Genomic DNA, 19,542 nt, shown 5'->3' with positions numbered 1-19,542 from the left:
AACCTATTCTCATAAAGCATGCTCTTCAATCCAGGCAACATCCTTGCAAATCTCCTCTGCACTCTTTCTATAATATCCATATCCTTCCTGTAATGAGGTGACCAGAACTGAACACAGTACTCCAAGTGGGATCTAACTAAGGTCTTATGTAGCTGTAACATTATCTTAGTGCTCTTGAACTCAATCCTACGGTTGATGAAGGCCAACATACCATACACCTTCTTAACAACACTGTCAACCTGCACAGCAGCTTTGAATGTCCTATGGACACAGACCCAAAGATCTCACTGATCCTCCACACTGCCAAGAGTCTTACCACTAATATTATATTCTGTCTTCAAATTTGACCTACCGAAATGAACCACTTCACACTTGTGAAGTTTTAGATTTTCAGCAAAATCTTCCCTCCCCCTGCCAAATAAGTATAATTCACACTTTTTCTTGTTACAATACAAAAAAATAGCTGCATAAAAGGTGGTGGTGGCAAAGTTGGCTGCAGTATAACAAAGTAGGTTTGAAGTGATGGACAGTTAATGTGTGCCCATTCAATGGAAAAACACAGCAAATCAAACTGGTGTTGCATTCAGTCATCACATTTTATTATGGTGATTGTGTGCCGTTATGTGGAATTGGCAAGAAACTGAATCTCATGCACAATTTCAGTCAGAATTTCCTTTGAACGTCATGTGAAAAGGCAATAAAACAATCGCTGTCTATGAAATGGCAGAAAGAAAAGTTGACAGTTAATCTCACCAGGCCTCTTCAGAGTCAACTGGCCAAAGACCATGAAAATTTGTTATGCTCTTGATATTCAGAAGTATTCAAAAACTATCAAAATACATTTGAAAAATATTAACAATATTCTGACAGCTGAACTGAGGGTGTATATTCTGACCTATTTCATTCAATCAGAAAAATAATTCACTTACACGGTTAACTTCAGAGATAGTCTTTTTTGCCCGAACAGCTTTTATTGACTGTGTAGTACTCAACTTCTGTGGTTCCACGTGCATTTCTCCATTTTGCCGTAAACCATTCCCTTGTACCTGTTAGCAAATGCCAAATAATTTACACTGTAAATATTGCTATTATATACAGAAATTAAAATATTGTAGGGTTAAATTTTCTGGAGAATGTCCCCTTTCAAGTACAAGTTCAAGGAACCAGTTTAGACCAATGTTCTAAAAATAATCAGCAAGTTTTACTTCCAATTCTGGAAGTTAAAATTGGCTTTTATATCACCAAGTAAGACATATTTGAGATCAAGTATTTACTTCCCTGAATTTGAGTAACTTTCATTGCATTTCTCCAAAATAATATGAACAGATATAACTACTCTCACAAAAACTATTAAAATGTAACAGATGTGAACATGATTTCACATCTTTATTGTGAAGGAGAAGCACTGTTAACTGTTAAAGTCCTGTCTTGTCAGGCATATAAATCCTCTCAATTTCTATTTGGAGAATAGAAGAGATGCCATCCAATGGATTCAAGTGTAAAAGACAAGACAAACATTGTGTAACAATAAAAGTTTTCCATTTGATGAACCAACAGAACATTTCCTTATGAATGAATTCATGATGCTATAATTTTAAGGCTTTAAACTGGACCACGATACCTAGAAGTAACATAACATAAAACTTAAAATGGAAGAGGGGAAATAGATTTTTTTTAAATTAAAAATATAACACACTGACCAGCTCTTTCCCAACTTTTGTCCTTTTGTCCGAAACATCCAGCTCTGCTGCCTTTGCTACCAATTGCTTTATCTAAAAGATAAAGAGATCTTTAAGGCAAATGCAAAATTGATATTATTTAATTGAATTGACTTAATTACTTACATTCTTCATATACATGAGCAGTAAAAATCTTTATGTTATGTCTCCATTTAAATGTGCAATTTATAGTAATTTATAATAAATATGTACAACGGGATAGTCAATATAACATAGAAATACAGTTGTGTCAGCATGAATTAAGCAGTCTGATGGCCTGGTGGAAGAAGCTGTCCCGGAGCCTGTCGGTCCTAGCTTTTACACTGTGGTACTGTTTCCCAGATGGTAGCAGCTGGAACAGTTTTTGGTTGGGGTGACTCGCATTCCCAATGATCCTTCAGGCCCTTTTTCCACACTGTCTTTGTAAATGTCCTGAAGAGTGGGAAGTTCACATCTACAGATGCACTGGGTTGTCTGCACCACTCTCTGCAGAGTCCTGCGATTGAGCAAAGTACAGTTCCCATATCAGGCAGTGATGCAGCCAGTCAGGATGCTCTGAATTGTGCCCTTATTGAAAGTTCTTAGGATTTGGGGGCCCATACAAACCGTCTGAGGTGAAAGAGGTACGTAATGGTCTGGTTTTGTTGTAAGCCATGAAGGAATGGATTTCACTGAACATTTAGAATTACCCTAACTTTTCAGGAGCGATCTGTAAGTAAAGACAACACCGTGGTTCTTCAGCCAATCAAACCAAACAAATATGGTGATAGGAACACAACTGATAAAACAGACTTTTTTTTCAGTAATATTAGACATATTTAAGCCATTCTATAGGAAACTGAATAAAGATCAGAATAAATATGGAAATAAAGAAGAGTTAAAGAACTAAGGACAGTATAGTAATGCAGCTGGCAGAGCTACTGTGGTGAACTACATATACCTGTCTGGACACGCCCCTCTGCTGACTGCTCCTGTGGCTCCTCCCACAGACCCCTGTATAAAGGCGGTTGGAGGTACTGCTCCTCCCTCAGTCTCCAGGATGTTGTGTGGTGGTCTCTTGCTACTAATCGTGGTCTCTTGTAGCTAATAAAAGCCTATCGTTTGCCTCCCATCTCCGAGAGTTATTGATGGTGCATCAGCTACTGCCTCCCTCACAGCTTCAGTGACCAAGGTTCAGTTCTACTCTACTTGTGACTGCATAGTTTTCCCCTTAATGCTCCAGTTTCCTTCCACATTCCAGAAGAGTATGGCTTGATGAATTAACTGACCGTAGTTAATTGTTCCTAATATGTAAATGAGTGGTAGAATCTATGATGTAGTTGATGGCAATGTAGGGTAATTAGTTTAAAAATGTGTCTTTGATTGAGCAGATTCATTGAGCTGAAGGGTCTGTTTCTGTGCAATTTTCTATGATTCTAGGATATTTTGACAATACACAGCATTGATTTTCTTCAGAGGAAATGAGACTGCAAATGTACAATTATATTTTCAGGACTAGTGAGGTTGTTCAGGGAATAATCATTTATTAGTACTCATCTGCTTCGGAGTGAATTACCTTTGACTTTTTTCAGCTGGCTACTTGCGGAAGTACTGCACAAGTACTGCACGTTTGTGTTATTACAGTGATACCATTGCATAACATATTGCTTGTCATATTTACCCTACCATTATCACAGCAAAATCTGGAACACTAACAAAGACTTAACTATTTACTAATCAAATGAAATGTAACAATGTGACAAGAATGAAATTTTACTCCAAATAAAGTTGCATTTTCAGTCCCATTACAAATTTACAGTTTTTATTTTGGAGCACCACCAGGTCACAGATAATGACTGTAATACTGTAACTGCCAATTTAAGTTCAAAATTATTTAGAGGCTCTCAAAACATACTCCAGTAAATTATATTAAAATGTGTTTGTTGTTTTTCAAATTAATACAGTAAGTTATCCTATGATTGTATTGCTTTACAAAGGAAGATTAACCATGAGCCTGAAATATCTCTTCCTTACCTTGGTGTAACTAATCCAGACACAAGTGATAAAAGATTTGAAGGCATTCTGATACCTAGTACAGATACCCCTTTAATGGCCACAAAATGTGGTCACTGTGCACATTATATATTTTACAAATAAGCATAAATATGAAGCATTCTCTTTGTTGATTTGTCAAAAGAATTAATACCTCTTTCTCTGAAGCACCAAATGATTGCTCTCTAGGCATGTATTTCTGGAGTATCGGCTGAGCTGTCAGTAATGAAAAACAGCAAACAGGTTGCTTATTTTCCAACTAAATATGTGTCAATATATAAATATTTCATGTAACCTTTTAATGTTTGTGACACTTAACTCAAAATTAGAAATGAAAGCTTTTTGATCCATATTCCAATTCCCAGTTTTATCACAAAATCTAGATTGTCCTTTTGCTCTGGCAAATTAAGTTTTATATTCTTTTTTTTGCTGACAAATAGATAAATCCACTAATTTGATTTTGCCATAAGTCCCTCCATATATCTGCAACATTTCAACATATAGAACACAAAAATCAAAATTTCTCTGTAGGTAAAATTAGAATTATTTCTTAAAAGGTACATTTCTTGCATAGGATGAATATTTTTAATAAAGATCCTGAAGTTCACCATTGATCAAAAAAATAAGTGGACCAGTCACATAAATTAAGTCAAAGTCTGAGCATTCGCTGTGAAGTAATTTATCTCCCAATTCTGGAAAGCTTTCCAACCATCTGCAAAGCACAATAAAGATGGGAAAAGTCCATTTGCCTGCATGAATAAAGTTCCAAAATGTCCAATAACGGAAGCACCTATTGTGGACAAAGCAACAGGCTTAAACGGCATCCCATCAACCACCCAGAATAATTATTTACTTGCATGTGCGGCTATAGTGTACAATACATGCAATCAAATGCATTACAAGTATTTTGGATTATGGAAATTCACCCTTACGCAATTAAAAAAATCACTACAATAATCTAAGATATGGAATAAATATTCTTTCCTACAGACTTTATATGAAAATTTGAAACTTATCAGAAATGTTCATACCAGTAGTATTTTGGTGGTTTGGAATGCCAGCCATTACAGAGTTTCTGCCCTGTACCAAGTGAAATTACAGATGATTAACACACTAATTGCAAAAGGAAAATGACACCATGTACACATTATTGTGAAATCTTAAACATCATCCCTGTAAGCCACTAGAAAGTTGCTTCCACTCTCTCATAAGTATTCTTATCCAGCTCTAAATCAACAGCATCTAATGACATTTCTATTCTCATTATATTTGTTTCTCATAGAGCTTTCTGTTTTACAGATATCAAACATTCCAAAATAAATTACAAGTAGTTAGTAAGCAAACAAACTTACACTTACCATGGATTTGACTTCTTCAAATTCCTGTTGTGAAGTTTCATTTTCCTCGTCTAGCACGTTCTCTTTCTTCAGCTGTTCCATTGTCTCTTTCTCTGTGGTGACCCGCACTTTCATCATATGGAATGGAGTGAGCACATCACCAACTTTAAAATGGACTGGGGTTCCCTCAAACCACAGAGCATCACACTCACCTTTTTTAAACCCCGGAGGCTGATAGTCAGGAGGAGTCACTGTTATTTAAAAATACATGAATCAGGAAAACTAATCTGAAATGGAATTTATTATTAAACTGCTTGGATGATATTTGGTGAGAATGTAAAGAGAATTAGGGTTAATGAGTAAATACGAGGAAATCTGCAGATGCTGGAAATTCAAGCAACACACACAAAATGCTGGTGGAACACAGCAGGCCAGGCAGCATCTATAGGAAGAAGCACTGTCGATGTTTCAGGCCGAGACCCTTCGTCAGAACTAACCAACCTGATCTACCGGCTGGGTAGCCTCCAACCTGATGGCATGAACATTGACTTCTCTAACTTCAGTTAATGCCCCTCTTCACCTCATCCCTGATATATTTAGTTTTCTCCCCCTCCTTTTTTTCTCTCTTTCTGCCCATCACTGTCTGTTCTCCATCTCCCTCTGGTGCTCCTCTCCCCCTTTCTTTCTCCCTAGGCCTCCCGTCCCATGATCTTTTCCCTTCCCCAGCTCTGTATCCCTTTTGTCAATCACCTTTCTGGCTCTCAGCTTCACCCCACCCCCTCCGGTCTTCTCCTATCATTTTGCATTTTCCCCTCCCCCTCCTACTTTCAAATCTCTTACTATCTTTCATTTCAGTTAGTCCTGACGAAGGGTTTCAACCCGAAACATCGACAGTGCTTCTTCCTATAGATGCTGCCTTACCTGCTGTGTTCCACCAGCATTTTGTGTGTGTTGCTAGGGTTAATGCGTGTTCCCTGTTAATCTTTATAAATGAGCTGACAACTAGAGGAAAACAGGTATTATTAATAAAGAAATCTGACATAAAGTAAACTGCTGAAAATGCACAAGATAAACAATAAAAAAACACCTACAAAGTATTGTAAATCTCCTTACAGAAACTCAGTTACATACAGTATAAATATGAAGCTGTCAATATATAGGAAATAAATAGGAATAAAACAACTCTGAAACCAGTAAATTGAACTTACCTTCATCATAATAGAAGAGTTTCATTGTCAAAGACACATCATTAGGAAGAACCTCCAGGCTCTGCATCAAGACAAATAGCTTACGGATGAGCAGTATGGAGGCTTTCTTTGTATCTTGAAAGCTTACTTCTGTTCCAATATGTTTGTTTTTGCTGTACAAATTCAAGAAAATGTGAAGAATTTTCTTGCTACCTATGGCGTATTTCTTGTAATAATCCCAGCAATTAACATTTTGTGGCAGAAAAAAAACATTCAGAAACCATTACCTATTATTTCTTGCTATTAATGAAACTATTAAAGATCACTTACCAAAAAATTACATTACACTTTTGGACTTTAATGAAAAATCATGAATCACATCATTTAACCATACAGATCTAGAGTTTAGATCATATTTTTACATAAACACAGCAAGGTCAGAGAACCTTGGATGTCAGAATCAGAATCAGGTTTATTATCACCGGCATGTGATGTGAAATTTGTTAACTTAGCAGCAGCAGTTCAATGCAATACATAATCCAGCAGAGAGAGAAAAAAAATAATAATAAATGAAAGAAAACATAATAAATAAACAAGTAAATCAATTACTTATATTGAATAAAAAAACATTTAAAAACAGAAATATTGTATATTCAAAAAAGTGAGGTGGTGTCCAAAGCTTCAATGTCCATTTAGGAATTGGATGGCAGAGGGGAAGAAGCTGTTCCTGAATCACTGAGTTTGTGCCTTCAGGCTTCCGTACCTCCTACCTGATGCTAACAGTGAGAAAAGAGCATGCCCTATGTGCTGAAGGTCCTTAATAATGGACACTGCCTTTCTGAGACACAGCTCCCTAAAGATGTCCTGGGTACTTTGTAGGCTAGTGCCCAAGATGGAGCTGACTAGATTTACAACCTTCTGTAACTTCTTTCGGTCCTTTGCAGTAGCCCCTCCATACCAGACACTGATGCAGCCTGTCTGAATGCTCTCCAAGGTACAACTATAGAAGTTTTTGAGTGTATTTGTTGACATGCCAAATCTTTTCATACTTCTAATAAAGTATAGCCACTGTCTTGCCTTCTTTATGACTACATCAATATGTTGGGAGCAGGTTAGATCCTCAGAGATCTTGACACCCAGGAACTTGAAGCTGCTCACTCTCTCCACTTCTGATCTCTCTATGAGGATTGGTATGTGTTCCTTCATCTTACCCTTCCTGAAGTCAACAATCAGCTCTTTCATCTTACTGACGTTGAGTTCTAGGTTGTTGCTGTGGCCTCATTCCACAAGTTGACATATCTCACTCCAGTACGCCCTCTCATCACCACCTGAGATTCTACCAACAATGGTTGTATTGTCAGCAAATTTATAAATGGTATTTGAGCTATGCCTAGCCACACAGTCATGTGTATACAGACAGTAGAGCAGTGGGCTAAGCACACACCCTTGAGATGTGCCAGTGTTGATCGTCAGTGAGAAGGATATGTTATCACCAATCTGCACAGACTACGGTCTTCTGATTAGGAAGTTGAGGATCCAATTGCAGAGGGAGGTTCAGAGGCCCAGGTTCTGCAACTTCTCAATTAGGATTGTAGGAATGATGTCAAGAGTTGGTGAATTTAGTCAAAAAGATAAAGGAAATGTATGTAAGATTTAGGAAGTTAAGATTAGAATTCTTGAGCATTATAAATAAGTCAGAAAAGAACTCAAGAAGGGAATTAGGAAAGCTAGGGGGTGGGTGTGTGGCATTTAAAAGCCCTTAGCATGCAGGATTAAAGAGAACCCCAAAGCAATCTACATATATATCAACAACAAGAAGTTAACTAGGGAAAAAGTAGGACCATTTAAGGATAAAAGGTGGGAATGTGTGCTTCAAGGTGGAGCATATGGGTGAGGTCTTGAATGAGTATTTTGCATTCGTATTTCCCATGGAAAAAGACATGGAGGATAGGGAGATCAGTGTAGAGCATACTAATTTTCTTGAGAATTTTAAAATAAATGAAATAGTGTGAGGTATCCTAAAGAACAAGATCTGATGGAATATTTACCCCAGGTTATTAAGAGAGGCAAGAGATGAGATTGCTGGGGACTTGTCCTCTCTTCCCATAGGAGAGGTCCCAGAAGAATAGCAAGTAGATAATGTTGTTCCATTCTTCAAGAAGGGAAGCAGGAATAGTCCTGGAAACTATAGACCAGTAAGTTTCACCTCAGTGGTAGGGTAGTTATAAGGGAGGATTCTTAGAAGTAGGACATCAGAAATTGCAAAAAAAAAGCCTAATTAGAGCCAGATAGCATTCTGCACAGGGCAAGCCATGTCTTACTAACTTGATTAAATTTTTTGAGGAGTTGACAGAAGTGGATGTTGTCTACATGAATTTTAGTAAGGCGTTTGATAAGCTCCCTCATGGGAAGTTCAAACAGAAGATTAAAATGCATGGGATACACGGTGAACTGGCCACTTCAATTTAGAATTGGTTTGCATGTAGAAGACAAACAATAGTGGTCAATGGGATTGATTCTGACAGTATGTTTGTAACTGGTGGTGTTCCACAGGAACTGTACTCAAAACTCTGCTGCTTTTGATATACTGTATATAAGTGACCTGGATGAAAATGTGGATGGATGTATGAGTAAGTTTGTAGATGAAAGTTGGTGGAGTTGTGGATAGCATAGAAGACTAGCAAAGGATTAAGCAGGATAAAGATTAGTTGGAAATATAGGCAGTAAATTGGCAGATGAAGTTTAACCTTGCCAAATGTGAAAGGTTGCATCTTGGGAGATCAAATGTAGAGACAGTACACTATAAGCAAGACCCTTAACAGAGTGATGAGCAGAGGGATATTGGGATCCAAGTTCATAGCTCCCTGAAAGGGGCTACATGAGTTGATAAGGTGGTAAACAAGTCATACTACATGCATGCCTTTTTTAGCAGATGAAATGAGTTCAAGAGTCTGGAAATTGCAGGTTTATGAAACTATAGGTAGACAGCGTCTGGAATATTGCATTCAGTTCTGGCAGCCTCATTATAGGAAAGATATCAAGGTTTTGGAGAGGGGGTAGAAGTAATTTACCTGCTTGCTATCTGGGTTAGAGAACATGTGCTATAAGGAGAGGTCGGACATACTTGGGTTATTTTCTCTGGAGCAGTGGAGGATGAAAGGAGATCTGATGGAAGTTTATAAGATAGACAGCCAGGATTGAAATACCTATTCCAAGAGGACTTGCATTTAAGGTGGGGGGGGGGGGGGGGTTAAATTCAAAAGGAGAAGTGTGGGTAGTTTTTTTTTAAATGTAGCTTTTTAAAAACGTGCTTGGAATGAACTGCCTTGGGTGGTGGTAAGGGCAAATACAATAGGGCTTTTAGATAGGTACATGAATGTACAGGGAATAAAAGGATATGGGCATTGTGCAGGCAAAAGGAATTAGTTTTGTTGGACCTTTGATTACTAATTTAATTAGTTTAGTATAGTATTGTGGCTGAAGGGCCTATTCCTATGTTGTACTATTCTTGCTCTTTATTCTATATTTAAATCTATGCTACAAAATTGGCTCTATTTCAGATCCTCATATGTTAATGCTGAATTGGGTGGTCGCAGTTCTGGTGAGAGAAAAACAAAAGGTGTGATTGCCACTATTCAGTTGGGTAGAAAGTTGTGTTTACCTTGGGCAAAGCATTTTGAAGAATATATATTGGCTATGATGTGGGTGTGGTGCATATTTGCCAGAATATCAGAGCTAAGATTGTAACTTACACAGAAGAGGCTCATGCTCCATCAAGTATTGATGAAGGATTGATCTCATAAAAAGATCATAACAATTAAACAATGAGCAGGTTACAGGGATACTATCTCCTCTGATAATGCACAGTTTATTACCTTAAAATATCCAGCTTTGGTCCATCTGCAGTGTACTTGATTTTAAACTGGTAAGACTCTATTATACTCTGTAAGTACATATATGATTAAGTTGAGGTACAAGCAACTTTCATTCATTTTATAAAATGGTATTACATAAATATTTTACCAGGTATAAATCCTTACATTTGGATCCTCTGGATCTCTATGAACCTATAAAAATATCAAATTTGCAATATTTATAACATACTCATTTTCATTCCGTATGCAAGCATTTTTCCCTTCTGAACTAGCACAGACTCTCTGTTTTAAAATTCACCTCCCTCTCTCCAGAACATAGTAACATAAGCCAAGGTGTAAATCTTTCTATTCCTTATGCAAATGATCATTCTCCCTGAAAGAGCTCAAATGCTGGTCAAACATTATTGGTAACTCAGGACAATCGCACTTACCCACGTGAAAGCAAGCAAGGATGGAAGTTCTAAGTTTGTTGACTGATTCCAGTTTCATTATTTCCAATGTTCATAGTTTTGTCTTTGCAATGATATTGATCAGCCAATCAATTGGGAAGACTATGGCAAATATAATTTGACTCCAATGAGAATGAAGTGATACATTTTGTGGAATCAAGTATGGTAGATTATATGCTATGAAACCATGGTATGGCACCAGGATATACTTAGGAACAAAGCAACCTTGGTGTACAAGTCCAAAGGATTCTTGAAAGTGAAAGCAGAGATAGATAGGGTGATGGATAGGATACTTGCCTTCATTAGCTTGGGTTTAGAGAATAAAACAGGAATGTCTCGATACAACTTCACAACACAATGGTTAGGCCACAGGTGGAATATTGTGTGTAACTTAAGTTGCCGCACTATGTGATGCACTGGAGAGCATGCTGAAAAGATTTGCCAGGAAGTTGTTTGGGATGGTTCAGTTATAAAGAAAAAGTGGTTGGGTTTATTATCTTTGGAGCAAAGGCAGTTTGTGGAGAACCTGATAGAGATGTTCAGAATTATGACAGGCATGGATAGGGTAGGTAGTAAAAAACTTTTTTTTTCCTTATTCCATAACATTAAAAAAAACCTGAATGAGTATTTGAACTGTGAATGCATAGTACGATGTGGACCAAATACTGCCAAGTGAGAGTGCTATAAATTTGCACTAGATATTCAACATATGCAAGAGCTACAGGACCTGTTTGTGTTCTGTATGATTCATAACTATTGGAAACTTAATGTGGTGAAATTTCTCATGCTATGGAATCTGCTCATAATTCTTGTGTGCAACTAAGACAAACATTATGTTGATCTTTATTGCAAGACGATTTGAGTACAGGGGTAGAGACATCACGCTCCTGAAATTCTGGTGAAATAGCATCAAGAATATTTTGTACAGGCCTAGTCCCCCTATCCAAGGAAAAATATACTTGCAATAGAGGAAACACAAGGATTCACCAGATTGATTTCTGGGGAAGGGATATATCACACGAGGACAGGTTAGGTGGACCGGGCCTGTACTGTATTGTCACAAATTAAGGAGAACATGCGATATTCTCGGAGAACCTGAAGTATGGCTGCAAAATTGATATTGCATCAGGATGGAGTGTCAAGAGCCAGAAGTTAATGTTTCAAGACAGAGTTGAGTAGAAGTTTCTTTTCCTAGAGTGTAATGAACCTTTGGACATCACTGAGTATTTTCAGTACTGAGATTAATTCTAGATATAAAGGAATCAAGAGATATGGAGTTGGTGCAAGAAAGGGCATTGAAGTAAAAGTCACGATTTTATTGAATGGTGGAGCAAGGATGAGGGAATTAAATGTCCTACTCCTGCTTCCATTTCTTACATTCTTAAGGTTATATCTGGTGCATGATCAATGAGACCATTCACTTCATAGTATCTTTTACAAATGTTTCTAGGGAATATTAAAAAGTCATACGAGTTAAATTTAATATTTTTGTAATTTTATTTTAATTAAGTATTTTTTGGTATTTAATTTTTTCTTCTTTAAAGGAACTAACTATTTGATTTTGAAAAGTTTCTGGATGTCTCTGAAGTTCAGGGAAATACATAAATATTTCATATTTATCACTTTTATAGATAACAAAGCTGGAAGCATGTTTGGTTTTTGCAAAAGGCTTTTTTCAGTGGATTCACATTAAAGCCTTTACTCAATTGCTCAAATGATTTAGTCATAATATCCGTGGTCCCGGTTCCATGCAGTATCTTGCCAATTTGGTCCAGAATATTCTCAACCAGCCAAGTCTGTTTTCTAGATCCATACTAGGTAGATTCCAAACTGTGGAGATTCTGAAAAGAATGTGGGTAATGGAGCCTACTCAATAAAATCAAATCTGCTAACTCTGACAATACACTCAAAAGAAAGGTGATTTTGGATTTTTCCTGTTGGTGATTTTAATATATTTTCTGCATACTTTCAGTTTTGCCCCACCTAGTACACAGGAGAGGATTTTGTAAAAACATATACATGGTTGGGATGCGCATAGTGGGAACAGGATGCAATATGGATGGGAGGACAAGGTAATTGTTATGAGGTACTGTATGGGTTAGAATGTTCAAAAAGAGTGAGAATTTTGGTCAAGCTATATGGGTGTTGGAAAAGTATGGGAAGAGGAGAGCAATTGGTGATGACAAGAGTTTGGAGGCAGCAAGATGAACTGAGGAGATTTACAGGATAGCATGAAGAAACATATTTGTTTTTGTGGTCTATAAATAGTATAAGTTTTTGCTCAAAATGTCCAGAGAAGCCCAACTCTGCAGGTTAAGATTCAAGGAAAGCCTGTTTAAAGTGAGGCATGCAGCCACTTGACAAGTTTTCAATTATTATACTATCTCCTCACAACAAAATGAATGGCTGTGAATTTGAAGTATGTTAAGTTTAGTTTTGAAATGCTAACATCCCACATAACTGAAACTCTTTTTTTTCTCTGGTGGTGATGGTGGTGGTGGTGGTGGGTGGTAGTTGAATGAGGAGGTTAAAATTACACCCAGTACTTCATGGATAATCTCTAGACCAGCTTTGTTTTTGAACAAACAGCTTTCTTATGCAGACCACCATTGTCACAGCCCCATTTGGAGGTTAAAGATCTCATTTGGTGTGATGTATGATCTTTATGTTGTTCTTGTGTATGCTGCTTAAATGATGCTACATGCCCATGATGCTGCTGCAAGTAGGTTTTTCATTCCACCCATGTATACAAGTACTTGTACATATGACAATAAACTTGACTTTGAATTGGTACTGAGAAAGGCCTCGATGGTCTTCGTTTACGTGGTGTGGGAGATAGGTGTGGTGGGATATTACCCATGGCTGCCAGTAGGGATTAGTCTCCACTAGAAGTGTTTTCAGTAGAAGTGAGAGCCTACTAGCATGCTTAATTTTGTTTCACACATTAAGAATGACTACTTGTAGATAACAAAACAAGAAATCAATATCTTCAAGGGGAAGGTGGATATAGAGGAAGTAAAAAAAGACTTTATACAAAACCTGGAAAACTTCTCTAAATTGCAATGGATCACCCTTTCTCAAAAGATGGGAATATGAATATGAAGTTATAATCAGATTGGCCTGATCATATTAAAAGGTTAAACGGGCCAAGTGGCCTACTCCTAATCCATGTATTAGTGCGTTTATGCAGTGCAGTTTTGAGAGGAAAACATTGGTCATATACAACGCCACAATGGAATAAATATTCTGAAACTGGACTATTTGTTCTTACAAATGGACTATTTGTCTGAGGCAAGCATTTTTTTGTTTAAAAACCTTCACTCCATTTAAAATCTTGCACTATTGTGAGTGAAAACATAACATTTCTAGTTAAAAACAGATAGCTTATCACATTGATAAAATAAAAGCTTGCATGCATATAAAATTTCTCATTGGTCTCAAAGCACATTATAGCTAATGTTTTTATTTTTATTTAGCATATTTTTCTTTAATAGGGAAATGCAGCAGCAAGTTTGAGCATGGGATGATCAGGAACAATCTTACATAAATATATGAGAGAACCAGAATATACTCAACACCCAATGATTTATCTAAGCAGTAGGTGTTGGCTAAAATAACAGAACTGCACTTGTGAAACAATATCATTGGAATTTTAAGTCCATTTGAGACAAGAGATGAGGGCTTTGGTCACCAACATGAAAGTTTAAGCTATCTTTAGTCTTTACAATAATTAGCAATCCTCCCATATATATCCAACCATTTCGATTCTTACTTCATTTACAAAATGTTCATTTTCATGTTTGTGATTATTTAGAAAAGCCTTTTGAAGAATTACAAGAGTATAATATCATTATTGTAAACTTAATAATGTCATGAATTCACACATCCATGAAATCATAAACTCCTGGCTTCAAAAATCTTGCATCCAAAAATAAATATGTATATTTTAAAAAATGTACTTACTCCAAGAATAATTGTTCGTAGCTATTGATATAAGAAGGACACAGTTTATAAATAATACAAGACAGCATACTTATTGTGCAAGGAAAAATTATCTTTTACGATCTGGTGAAGTACATATAAAAATGTATATATATTTTTTTTAAATCATAGCTTTATTCTCCAAAACCAAAATATTAATTGGAATACACAACCTTGTAAAGTATAATTAAGAACATTAGAAGATAATCTTTTATTTGACACAAATGGACTTACAAATTTTTTCTCCAAAGCATCAAAACAGCCCAGCATCCTGGAAAATAGAACATTTAAAGATCTGTATACAGCATAGTGGGTGAGGAAATTAATAAGATGTGAATATATCAGGTCAATGTTCCACAAATACAGAAAGTTTGCTTGCTCGTTATTTCAATAAATAGATTTAAATCTTTTTTTAATTAAAATTACTGGATCTGTTTATGTGTCCTAAAGTACTCAAAATTAATTAAAAACATAAAGTAAAATAATCAAACCACTTACTTGCAGTTAACTTTTCAATTGAAAGTTCACTGAACATCTAGCACAAAACAAATTGCCAAATCCAAAGCACATCCACACCTTCAGATCAGGATGTTTACGTTATACTCCTGAACAATGCTGAGACTAATAGTAAAATGGGAAGTTAGGTACTTCCCCTTATTAGGTAGGTAGGTACCCAGGCTTATTTCCAACTTCCATATTACAATATGCATATATGAAAGTAAGAGATGAGCCAAACCACAAGGAGGATATCATCAGTGTAGCCACTTTGCACTTGAACCAACACAAAATAACTACATTTACACTCAGAAACATGATATTCATAAGATACTCCACTCAATGCATTTTCTGTAGATACTATGCTGGTTTAATTTGAAAAACTTACAGTGGAAGGTTCTGTACCCTTAACATTTTACAAAGACTTTGTTTTATGAACAATATCACTGTTTGTGGTACAATTGCAGAAAAAAGTCATACTTACCATTTTACTACTTTGCTTGCTCCAGGAAACTGACTGTCATCACGCAATATTTTTACACACATGCCTGGAAAATTATGGTTACATTTATCATAACTTTAAAATTTAAGAAAGTGCTAACAACATTATGAAACAGAAAATGTATGACTATTTTTTAACGTGCTGGCATTGGAATAATTTCAGAAATAAATCTCTGTAATTCACATTAACAATGGCCAATTGTTCACAATGACAAAATAAATTATTTGCAAATCCTAGAAATGTTAAAGCTACTAATTCAAAGTATATTTATTATCAAAGGATGTATGCAGTATACAATCCTGAGACTAATCTTCCCCAACAACATTAAAACTGCATGCTGGTCACATAAGGATCAAACACTTGAGCTGCGAGGTTCACAGAACAGCTTGTTAGTTTCAATAGTTTGGCTTTTGTTTCATGCTCTAAGTGACCCATGTTTAGCTCAGCAGCTATAATCCTAACTCGAAGGTTTTAAAAGGCACACAATGTAAGCAGACCTTTCCCAGTCCACAAATATTGCTACTTAGTGAATGGTTATTACAATGAAGGGTGAAGAGGGAGGAAAGTGTTTGGTGGCCTGACGAAGGGTCTCGGCCCAAAAGGTTGACTGTTCGTTTCCACTGATGCTGCCCGACCTGCTGAGTTCCTCCAGCGTGTTGTACATGTTGCTTTGACCCCAGCATCTGCAGTGTACTAAGTGTTTGGTGGACCTGGAGAAATTGGTGATCAACAGTCCCTGTAGAGGATTTGTCCTTGTGTACAGAAACCAAGGACTGCAGCCCAACATTTTTGGAAAGAAGCTTGTAATGACAGCACCTGTGAAGAATAATACTGTATTTGTTCAGTCAATATCTGCCTGTATTTTGGGGTTTCAGCGATGTAGATGAATTCTGTGCCTGCTTTGGCTAGACTGGGAACTTGAGTCTAGATGAAGTATCCTTTGTTGAGTATGAGTTTGAGTGATCTCTCAATGCAAGAATGAGCAGAAGACTGAGAGATGCGATACAGGTCAGCTACAATATCCTGGAATTGAGAGTCACTCAAAGCCATTCAAGGTTGTACTTTCATTTAAGAAACTGGTAAAACAAAGTTGTTAAACAAATAAAACAAACATTTTTTTTTAAAGTTATCTTTCACATGACTAACATGGAAAATCATGCCTGGACAAATTTTGAATATTGCAGGTGTATTGACAACATTTGGAGACTTAATCAGATACAAAAATGAAAGGGCCAACAAAAATATCTTCAGAAAGTTAGGGGAAATTTTCCCAATAGTTACTAACACATCCAGAAGTAGCTAGTGTATAGTTGTACTCTAGATTAAGCAGCTAGTCAACTGCATAGCATTGTTATCTTTTGAAGGAATTTTTAGGCTAGATGCTTACATACAAAAATAATTTGCATCTTCAAAATACTTTAGTTCTAATGGCCTTAAGGTATTTCAGATGTATAACATGGCAACAATGAATGCCAAGATAAAGAAGGAAGTTTGCCATTGCTTGAATCTATGAATTCAAACACAACCTAGAATGGCTTTACAACATTTTTACATGCAGACACAAGAAAAAAAGAGGCAGATCCTTTTCATTGAAAAAAAAACAAATGGTTTTCATTGCAATGCACTTATCTAAATACCATATGGGAACAGGGTAGAGAAATATTGGCGGCAAATTTATTGAAATTGTCTATGGATAAGTATCATAAAACTGCTGCAAATAAAGCAGGATCCTCATCCAATAACAAACAAGAGAAAATCTGCAGATGCTGGAAATCTGAGCAACACACACAAATTGCGAGAGGAACTCAGCAGGCCAGGCAGCATCTATGGGGAAAGGTTCAATTGACGTTTAGGTCCGAAACACTGACTGTACTTTTTTCCCTCCATAAATGCTGCCTGGCCTGCTGAGTTCATCCAGCATTTTCTGTGTGTTGCTCCTAATCCACTAAGAAGAGAAGGGTCCATGGGCAACTTGTGGAATTTGAACAATAAACTTTTTTTTAAAAAAACAGCTGCTGTTAAGTTAAACTAATTTACAGTGCTATAGAATTAGTTAGAAAATAGACCTCTGACTTGCCAGCAAGAAACTATCTAATTTCTTTTTAATGTATAGGTCAGCATGTTCAATATATGTAAATATACTGTAAGTTTAGTTATTTAAAGTAAAATAAAGCAGTGACTGTATAATCATGTCTAGGTTTTGGTGTGACCTCTCCAAGAAAGCTGAACTACATGTCAAAACAGATTGCTTTACCTTCCAAATATCGAGTTCTATAGGCATCTTCAGGAAATATCCCACGCAGATATGTGATACATGATACTCCCAAAGCCATCATTCTTTTTGTGAATACAAGGGATTGGTGTTCTGTTGCTACATCATTGGGAAATATTGCAGTCCACTAGCAGTGCAGGAAGGACATTGAGAAAGTAAAGTGAACATTTTAGAATCATAGCACATGAGAAAGTCCTCATAAACATAAGCTCCACAAATGAAATAAATCAGGCATTATTTTCAGCTTTATTTTTATGGTAATCCAGAATACATTCTCCTCATGGATATGAGAGTGGAACACTCCAAAATTAAAAGAAAACAGATTAATATAATTTTTTCTTCAAAGTAATACTTCTAAAATTCCAAAGGAATGGTTGGGGAAAATGGAATACTTCATAATTCCAGACTGTTTATGAATATTTTGAAGATTACCACACTCTCCACTTGCAGAAAACAAGTGTTTATGCTTTACTGAGCTCAAACACGCTTGGTTGTCATTTGATATTGAATCAATTGTGAAATAATTTTAACAGACCAAAACATATTCTGCAGCTTTCCTAGCTTACCATTGGGGTGTTCCAACTATTGTTGTAGTAGACAATTCTGTTAAGTTGTTAGTTGTAAGGAATTTGCACTTAACTACACAGGGTCATTCTAAAATATCTGCCAACACAAATGCTATGCTCCTCTGCTGTTCACCTACATAATAACTATAAAAGGAAAATGACTGGCAGATCTGACTGAGTTGAGATATGCATTGAAAATTACTGAACTTTTTTTTTGCTTTTACCTCCACTGTTGGTTCTGTGAGAATGTTACAGTAGAGAATCTGAGAACATGTGAGTAAACTCAAGTCACTATGTCTGTGCATGAGAAACTGAACAAGCTTTAAGCTGCAGTAACAGAAAGGATATTAGGAATATGGCATTATTAAGATTATTAATCTTAATAATGATTTACTGGTAAATGAACAGAGGGACAGCAGTAGACCATCAGCCTCTCAATTCCATTAATTCATTCAATGAGCTCCTATCTAAGATCATTACCTTTCTTGGTTCCATATCTTTTCATTCTTTGCCTTGCCAAAATTTACTGTTCTCCTCTTTAAAATTATTCATCAGCATTCACTTTTTTTTGAGTACCCTTCCACATGTCTACTGTATTTTATTTGAAGGTGTATTTCATAACTTGTCCAATGAAAGGCTATACAATTAAGTTTGAGGTCTTCTTACAGCTAAAGCACTTACAAGGCATTGGCCAGAAAGTGCCTCATGTAGGTATATTCTGGAGGTTATTGCAATTTCTTTTCAATAGAATTGTGCATTTCCTCATCAAGAACACTATATAGTAACATACCCAATATCTTTGCAATAATGATCAAGAAAAAGGTAACCATGTAGCAAGAATATACAAGTAATTACAAGTCAGAACAAAAACACAGTTTACACGTGACAAGGATAGCCAAATTGATATGCAGTTGCTGTGAGTTTAATCATTTAGTGCATGTAAGTACCATCCAAATTAACTTTGTTGTTGATATTTTAGTCATAAGGATTTTTTTGCAGTACTATTTAAGTTTAGACGTCAAAATCAGTTGAATTTATTGTCATCAACACAAGCACATGCATGCACAGATGCAATCAAAAATTTACACGCAGCAGCATCAAAGGCACACATCCACACAAAAAAAACACA

The 19,542-nt window shown here is 36.3% G+C and overlaps 1 protein-coding gene across 15 annotated transcripts in view; it reads right to left on the bottom strand.

The window, feature by feature from the left end:
• The window catches only part of zte38 (zebrafish testis-expressed 38), a 68,511-nt gene that overhangs the window by 33,744 nt on the left and 15,225 nt on the right, over positions 1-19,542 (bottom strand). For 9 of the 15 annotated variants that reach the window (XR_012101024.1, XM_073062929.1, XM_073062928.1 and 6 more), the window contains 12 exons: positions 17,830-17,974; positions 15,558-15,621; positions 14,813-14,849; positions 14,561-14,581; positions 10,314-10,340; positions 10,149-10,216; positions 6,295-6,446; positions 5,108-5,337; positions 4,781-4,829; positions 3,904-3,965; positions 1,701-1,772; positions 930-1,046 (listed from right to left, as the gene is read on the bottom strand). Coding sequence is in view for 13 of the 15 variants with exons in the window: in XM_073062929.1 (XP_072919030.1) it covers positions 930-1,046; positions 1,701-1,772; positions 3,904-3,965; positions 4,781-4,829; positions 5,108-5,337; positions 6,295-6,446; positions 10,149-10,216; positions 10,314-10,340; positions 14,561-14,581; positions 14,813-14,849; positions 15,558-15,621; positions 17,830-17,974 (1,044 nt within the window). In the remaining 2 variants the exon portion in view is untranslated. The remainder of the gene's footprint in view (positions 1-929; positions 1,047-1,700; positions 1,773-3,903; positions 3,966-4,780; positions 4,830-5,107; positions 5,338-6,294; positions 6,447-10,148; positions 10,217-10,313; positions 10,341-14,560; positions 14,582-14,812; positions 14,850-15,557; positions 15,622-17,829; positions 17,975-19,542) is intronic. The other 6 variants (XR_012101025.1, XM_073062939.1, XM_073062938.1 and 3 more) reach the window with 3 other exon arrangements.

Source organism: Hemitrygon akajei, chromosome 12 (assembly GCF_048418815.1).
Source record: "Hemitrygon akajei chromosome 12, sHemAka1.3, whole genome shotgun sequence".
NCBI lineage: Eukaryota > Metazoa > Chordata > Chondrichthyes > Myliobatiformes > Dasyatidae > Hemitrygon > Hemitrygon akajei.
The sequence above is the reverse complement of the archived record's forward strand: the minus strand, read 5'-3'. Positions and strand labels throughout refer to the sequence as shown.